This window comes from Orcinus orca, chromosome 11, assembly GCF_937001465.1.
Source record: "Orcinus orca chromosome 11, mOrcOrc1.1, whole genome shotgun sequence".
Classification (NCBI taxonomy): Eukaryota; Metazoa; Chordata; class Mammalia; order Artiodactyla; family Delphinidae; genus Orcinus; species Orcinus orca.
In genome coordinates, this window is record NC_064569.1 from 80,310,071 (window position 1) to 80,318,484 (window position 8,414).

At 32.4% G+C, this 8,414-nt stretch overlaps 1 protein-coding gene across 3 annotated transcripts in view; it reads left to right on the top strand.

Annotated features, from left to right (window-relative positions):
- TMPO (thymopoietin) overlaps positions 1–7,109 on the top strand; it is a 31,783-nt gene extending 24,674 nt beyond the window's left edge. Inside the window, exons 5-9 of one of the 3 annotated variants that reach the window (XM_004269514.4) lie at positions 2,097–2,216; positions 2,316–2,411; positions 2,827–2,937; positions 3,971–4,059; positions 4,845–7,109. In XM_004269514.4, the coding sequence (XP_004269562.1) occupies positions 2,097–2,216; positions 2,316–2,411; positions 2,827–2,937; positions 3,971–4,059; positions 4,845–5,130 (702 nt within the window). In that variant the 3' untranslated portion in view covers positions 5,131–7,109. The remainder of the gene's footprint in view (positions 1–2,096; positions 2,217–2,315; positions 2,412–2,826; positions 2,938–3,970; positions 4,060–4,844) is intronic. The other 2 variants (XM_012532909.3, XM_004269515.4) reach the window with 2 other exon arrangements.
- The last annotated feature ends 1,305 nt before the right edge of the window (positions 7,110–8,414 follow it).

Consider the following 8,414-nt stretch of genomic DNA (forward strand, 5'->3'; position numbering starts at 1 on the left):
GAACTTGGCCTTTAATTTCAAAGATAACTAATTAAAATGTAAACTTTTTTTTTTGTATTAAGTGTAATAGTTTCAATAGATGTTTGGTAAAATTTTTGATGAAGAGATTATTTCAGTTATTTATTCAGAATAAAACATAACAAATGGAAAGTCCTGGAATTTGGTAGATAACCAATTTTAAGGGAAAAGTATATCTCTTCTTCCCCGCTCCTTACCTTCATGGACATAGGTCAAATATCTAGGCTTTATATTGTATTAGTTGCATAACTGATAACTTTATTAGCCCTTGAAAGTAATGTTCTTTTTAATTCTTTGAGGAGTTTTTAAATACTGAGTATACATTGATAATACCAGGTAGACTATCAAACTAGAATATTTTTTAAATACTCTCATTGTTTTTATTGGCATTGAGCAATTGATTATCAAAGAGGAAGCAGTGTTGGAAGTAGTTTGAAAAAAATACTTGGCTTTGAGACGCATCATAAGTCAGTTACATTATTCTCAACCCTGGCTGCACATCAGAATCCCTTCAGGAGCTAGAAAATTTAATTAAGCCCAGGCCGGTCTAGAAGAGATTCTGACTTAATTGGTCTAGGGTGGGGTTGGGGCACTTGGTATTTTTTAAAAGCTTCCCAGATGATACTGTGCCACCGGGATTGAGAATTTAAGATTAAAACTAGTGTTCCCTTCTACTCAAATAATCAGGAATTTATTAATAAGCATCTATTATATGTGTATGTAATTTGTTTACAAATTTGTCTTTTGACTAACAATGTTTGCATTCAGCAAATTTTTCCTAATTGATAGCTGGAAAAGAAACCTAGAGATTCAGATTGTGAGTCAGAGGGGAAACTCTTATAAAGTCAGTTCCAAATATAGATAAATACAAAACCAGATGTATGAAACTATGTCTGTATCTTGTGGTGTTTTGGTAGTAATGCTTCCAGCCAAATAAGTGTACTTATTGGATGACTGCTCTTGTCCCGAGATAAGAGTAAAATATATCTATCTTTAAAATTAATAGACACTAACTTAGATATAAAAACATCAGTTATCTACATAAAATATTAGCTTGAAAGCAAAAGTGATAGTATAAGCATATTCTAGTATAACTAATCATTGATGGATGTCCTCTAGTTAAAAGAATTTAAAAGAATCATCTGGTAATAAAAGTTTCAAAAGTTGAATAACTTGATCCTTGGAATGTAGAATCTCAGGCCTCACCCTGGAGCTACTGAATCAGAATATGCATGTTAACAAAAGCTTCAGGTAGAAGCACTAGTCTAGTGCTTTTCAAATAGTTATGTGAGGACTGCTAAATTATTTTTTAAATGAGGAAAAATCAGTCGACTTTTCCAAGGAGAAATAAATCTGGGACTGGAAATGGACAGTGGTCTATCCCTATTACCATTTTTTCTTTTTTTTTCAGTAGTGAGGAGTGAGTGGCACTGAGTCCTGGCAGCGACATTTTAGGCTTGCCTGTTCACAAAAAAAGATGACCATCAAGTTTTTGTTGCTGCTCAATTTTATTACCTGTTTCTAAGATGAGTTTGACACCTGGGAACTTTTAAGTCAGATAGCTGTGTATAGATTATTGAAACTGATTCTATTTAAATAGTCCTAACCGCACGACAAGAATAATGTTTAATCTGTGCTAACAATTACAAAATTTGTATTTTGTTTTAAAAGGAAACTGACTTGTTTTATATAACAAATGACTATCTTACAAGTCATGATCAACCTGCTTTTTTGTTTAGACAGCTAGAGATGCAGCTATGATACTGGAGCCAGATAGTAAACAGCAAGTCACAAAAGGAGCCAGTGATAAATTGATGTCTTCTTTTCCCCTCTCACTTTTATCATAATATGTGAGCTCCTATAGTTGGACTCTAATGTATTTTACCATATTTTAAGTGTTTTCTTATGCCTACATATCTATTCAGTCAATACATTTGAAATAGTTTGAGGGCATAGCATTATTTTCAAATGCTGGCATTTGGAAACTTCTCATGGATTCTCAGTATGCTAATATGGCCATCATTATTAAGGTGTTTGATATTAGAATATGACTTTTTAATGTGTTGATGCTTGAATAGAGCTATTCTCAAGCTGGAGTAACTGAGACTGAATGGACAAGTGGATCTTCAAAAGGCGGACCTCTGCAGGCATTAACTAGGGAATCTACGAGAGGGTCGAGAAGAACTCCGAGGAAAAGGGTGATGCAAGGCTTATTGCTTAGAATGGGGTTCTCAGATTGGCAGGGTTTTAGTGGTTATTTTATATTTATTGTTTTTGTTTTGTTTTCAAACTAACAGGTGGAAACTTCAGAACATTTTCGTATAGATGGTGCAATAATTTCAGAGAGTACTCCCATAGCTGAAACTATAATGGCTTCAAGCAACGAAACTTTAGTAAATATGTTTCATAAACTATACAAGTGGTATTCTTTGTCAATTATCCTTTACTTAGAATTGGGGAGGTGGCGAATTTTGGCAAACCTCAAACACATGTTTTTAAACATATTTTAAGCTCATTTTCCCCATATAATTCTGAATTTTAGAAGTTTTCAGTGTAGCCACTTTAATATATATATAATTCATTGTGCAAGAATACTTAGTGTTATAAGGATACTTTTTTGCTAACATGTTTAAAGAATAATAAGGCTTCCTTCACATATGAAACACTAATGTATTTCTAGGTTCTTATGCCTAAATTTTTATTAAGGGAAAGTTTCAAATATTAGAGAAATCGACTATCATTTTTTCTTTTAACGTGTCTTTGTTATGTTTGGATAATTCTGAGTCTGAATAATTTGAATCTTGGCAGGTTGTCAATAGGGTGACTGGAAATTTCAAGCATGCAGCTCCTATTCTGCCAATCACTGAATTCTCAGACATACCCAGAAGAACACCAAAGAAACCATTGACAAGAGCTGAAGTAAATGAATAAAATTTAGATCGATGCTATCATTGATCTTATAATGAAGAAATATTTATATTTGTTTTTTGGAGTGGGAGGGAGCAGAGCTTTGTTGGGTGGGGGTGTGTGTGTCTGTTTATGTGCATATATTATCTTAAAGACATACTTTATTAGTGACAATGGAAAGTAATATCGTATGACATGCTAATACTATCCTCTTGCTACTACTGTGTGCCCCTTTAAGTTCCAGTTTACAAGGGAGTGCTCATTTGTGTGCTGCTTGTAATATGTTCTCTTTGTTAAAATGGACGTGAGTGGAAAGTGTTACTTGGGCTGTGGGGGAAGCTATACTTACTACCTTTCATTGAAAGGTCAGATAATGGGACTTTAAAGTGACTTTGTATTATACTTGAATTGATTAACTCCTGTAAAATTAAGCTTTAAAGTACTAACTGCATGGATACATTATAATTTTAATGATTCTTTATCAAAGATTATTTTGATCTGGGCATAAAGGTAATTTAGCAAAGCAATCAGGTTGTTTAAAAAATTATTTTATGTTTCTTAAATTAGGAAGATTGGATTGACTCTCTAGTTAAAAGCATATACTAAAATTTGTTAAAAGATCCATCTTAATTTGATATCTTCTATATTTGATCATTTATTTTATTACAAAATTAAGAGGAAGAAACAATGTACTTTTAATGTCAATGAAAAGCATTGGAGGGAACTTACACTGCCATATTAGCTGTACTAGAAAGAAATTAAAAAATTTTATTTTTTGTTTTTTTTGTTTTTAACTTACTTGAATATGTGCCCCCCCCCCATTACAACATGAACATATCTTCACACTGAGGAAATTTGAAGAGAGCCATGGAAATGTATGGATAATTAAGCAATAATGAATTCAGAAATGGCAGTTGTAAAAGTTGGATAGATTTAAGTGCATTCTGTTCTCCAAAGCTTCTGTTTAAAATTATGTTCTAATTATTGCATATTTACACTAAATTTTAACTTCTGGTTGTTTTTTTGTTTGTTTGTTTCTTATTAGGTGGGAGAAAAAACAGAGGAAAGAAGAGTAGAAAGGGATATTCTTAAGGAAATGTTTCCCTTTGAAGCAGCTACACCAACAGGAATTAGGTATTCAGATACACTGAAACAATTATTTAGTGTATTCAATTAAGGCATTTTTATTTATTTATTTGTTCCCACCTTTATTGAGGTATATTGACACATTAAACTATATATTTAGGGTATACAACATAATTATTTTATATATACATACATAAATGAATTCTAATTTTTAATTCTTCACAAAATTACTGTACCTCTGCTCTCATAAGTAAACTGTTCTTTTTGGGAGCACTTTAATTCTTCTAAGCACTAACTAGTTCATATTCTTGAAAGTTGAGTCAGTTTCAAAATTAACTTTGTTAAGCTGAAAGGTTGTAAATAAATCATTTACCTACTATTAATTCTTATTTTTAAATCTAAACTGAAACCTGGTAAGAAGGAAATCTGTTTTATTCCTGAGAGTCTCTCTTTTCTAATTGAAAAGACTGCTTTTAGATATCTGTTGAATTGTTTCCTGACTGAAGGAATCACAACCAAACTACCTTATTTTTTTCCTCTTATCCCCTAAATATATTAGCTTGAAAAACCTTTAAGAAGGCAAATTTAGTGAATATTTATAATACTCTGAATATTATTTTCTAATAAAAGATACAAATCTAACTCTTTAAATGAAAAATGTATAGAAGTTTTTAAATAGGTTGACTGATCTCACTGTTGATATTATATGACAATTTTCTACTGTTACCTCAAGGAATGTGTTTGGAATTAGGAGTAATAATGTCATTTTATGTTATTTAAGTTATGACTTTATCTAATAGTTGTTTTTCTCTTCCTCCTTTCACTCCCAACAGTGCTAGTTGCCGCAGACCAATCAAAGGGGCTGCCGGCCGGCCATTAGAACTCAGTGATTTCAGGATGGAGGAATCTTTTTCGTCTAAATATATTCCTAAGTATCTTCCCTTGGCAGATGTCAAGTCAGAAAAGACGAAAAAGGGACGCTCCATTCCCATGTGGATAAAAATTTTGCTCTTCGTTGTCGTAGCCTTTTTTTTGTTTTTGGTCTATCAAGCTATGGAAACCAACCAAGGAAATCCATTCTATAAGTTTCTTTCTAATGACTCTAAAAAAGTCAACTGAATGATATCTCTTTGGCACATTCAGCTTGGTCTCCTATTTTTAATAACTGTATTAAAAAAATTTGTGTACACTTGACTCAAGAACAAAAAAAAATGTGATTTCACCTCAGTAAATGTAGTATTCCATTGAAAAGCAAGCAAGATATATATAAATGGACTTCATTCAATGTTTTGGACTTCGGACTAGTAGGAGATCACTTCGTGCCATATGAATAATCTTTTTTAGCTCTGGAACTTTTTTGTAGGCTTTATTTTTTTAATGTGGACATCTTATTTCTTTTTTGAGAAAAAATGTATATTGTTTTTGTGTATTTGGGAAACAAGAAGGGCAAAACGTGGTAGTATAATGTGAAGCTACACATTTAAATACTTTGAATTCTTACAGAAAAGATTTTAAGGATTATTCTCTGCTGAATAAAAACTAGAGACATGTGAAACGTGAAATTCGGTAAGAGAAAAAGTAACTTGAGATTGTAGTTTTGCTGACTGCAACAAAGTTTGATGGTGTTTATGGGGAAAAGTACAGTGATAATCTCTTCTGTAACTTTTATTAATAGTAATAATGTTATTGTTGTAGCCCTATTGTACTCACTTTTTAAAAGATATCTAGTATTGTGAATGTCCTACTTCGGTAAGACCCATTTAAATGCAGTTGATTTTTAGCAGGGATCTATCAGTGCAACTTACACATGTTTTAGAGAACTGTTAGCTGGCTGTACATGTTTTTAAAGACTGTTTAGCTAGCTATAAGGCTATAATTGGAAACTTGTACTTTTTATTTAAAGCAAAACATTTATTCTATCAATCCATTACCAAAATATTTTTTAGATAAATAGGTGTGTGTGTGTGTTTAGAAGTTAGAAATTTTAAACACCAGTCTTAGGTTCCATTTGGATTCATTATTGAATTATCTTCTGTTACCAAAAATGCATTTTGCCAAGTTTTTTTTTGCCCTATATTTCCCAACTTAATTTGATTTGAAAGTATGTGCTTTTAAAAGCAAAAAGTATGTGCTTTTAAACTACATAATAAACTTTCCTTGGATACACAATAGTTAATACATAAATTTTTAAACTCTGAAATTGAGGCGGGCATTATGATTTTTGTTTACTTTTGAAATGTTTAACTTTATCTTTGTGGTTGACTAATTTTTTTTTTAGCTAAAACTTACCTCATGTATAACTTTGTTCGGTAAAGTAGTAGGTAATTGAAATTTCAGTAGAATCAAGTAAAACAAAAATTTTGATTGAATCATGTGAGTTTCAACTTTACAGTCATTGACAGTAAAGCACATTAAAAATGTAAGTTTTTTAAAAATATCTTCTGAAATAAAAAAGATACTTTTTAAAAAGGAAAAGCTGAAGATGTATATTTAGACCAACACACAAGTTTGATTTGCATCAGCCATAGTCTGATATTTAGCTTTTAGATATTTTGTAGACATTTTTCACTTTGCAGTTGACCAGAAATATTCGTAGGTCTCGTCTCTGCAAAGGCAGTGGGAAACTTACTCCTAGATCAGAAATGCTTGCCTCTCCAAGTAAAAGTGTTTTGAGATGAGCCACAGAGGGAGCACATTTTATTCAGCGTTGCCTCTATACAGTGATAGCAGTCTACTTTTACTTTTTTTGTTTTTAAACTTTGATTCCCATATTGCTTTCAATCTTTCGTTTATAATTAGAAATTGTGAGAAACTGCATTTAATGTTCAGAAATGTGGGAAGATAAATCAGACTTCATATGTACATGAGATCAATTTTCTAATAGGAAAGGTATGGTCCAAAATAGCAAAGTAGGACCAGGTAAAACGCGTAGTCTTTTTTTAATTTTTTAAATGTGTACTTGGTCTTTTGTCTGTGTCTGTTTTCTTCCACTAGAATAAATGTGTCCTTGATGTAAATGCAAAGCATTTCTTCCTGATTAAACTTGTAGATGTAGACTTTACAATTTAATTCAATAATAAAAAAGTAATTAACCTCTAGTTTTGTCATTGCAATAAATACTTTTCAAATAGCACAAACTGTAAGGTTTCCTGATAACGTTTTGTATGTGAGATTTATGGATTGTTGAATTTTAGTTCTCTTTTCGGTCTACTCCTTTATGTTTTGCTTCTAATCATTGTAGTAATCTGGTCCTCTCTTGTTCCTAGGTAAGCAGTGTATAGGCATTATACTCACAGAATGTTGTAGGGAAGCTCTCAGAGGCACCTCTCTCACTTTCTACAGTATAGCAACTAATACTTTTCAGTCTACACTTCCTTTTTTCCATCAGTTTTCCTGTCTTCGTACTCATCTATGGCGCTCATGATCGTTAGTCTTGCTTTGAGACTAAGCAAAGATGTTGCTGCCATATATTCATCACGGAGCTGTGTTCACAAGTTGAAAATGCTTTTCTCTCTCCATCATTCATGTGTCCCCCAAAGGTGATTTTATTTAAATTAGTGATTCTCAAGGTAATATGTACACTGTAATTAATTAGAAAGCAAGTAGCATCAAAGGCTTAAAATAACAATAAAGTATGCTTTATTGCATGCTTACTGTGTGCTAGATACTGTTCTATGTACTTAATATGTATTGACTCACTTAATCCTCAAGATAGTCCTATGAAATAGGTATTTTCTTATTCTCTCATTACAAATGAGGAAATTGGTGCTTGGAGGGGTTAGGAAACGTGCCCAAATTTGCACAGCTGAGAAATGATGAGTCTGGTTGCATATGATAATGGCAGAGAGGACCTAAAAGACCGAAACTCTTAAACAGACTCTGAACCAGTTCTCCTGTTCAGCCTTGCTCCTTCCACAACTTCAGTGGTGCCTCTAAGTTCCAAACCTCTTTAAGGGATCTTTAAGGTTCACTTGTAGTTTTAATCTTTGTCTGTAGCCATTTAACTTTGAGCCTTCTTACCCTTAATTTGTTTTCTATTTATTAATCTGTTTTCCATCTTCATACAGTTTTTTGCAACATATTGTCTTCTGATGTCTCATTTCTCTTCCATTCATGTAGTCAGTCTGTCGCTTTGAATTAGCAGTCACTGAGAGCTATTCAGAGTTCATATAGTATCTTCCCACCAAAGATTTAGGAAGAAAGCAGAGAAGGAAACATGGAATTTTTAGTGTAGGGAGACCCAAAACAGATCAATTCTGTTATGTTCTGGTATAAAGTCATTAGTTGAACTGACACTTCATGACGTTTATTGCTATTATGTTCCCAGCTCTTTGAAACTGACTGCTTGTAAAATTTTACACCCACTTGAAGAAATATTTATTCATTGCCTCCTCTTGCCAGGT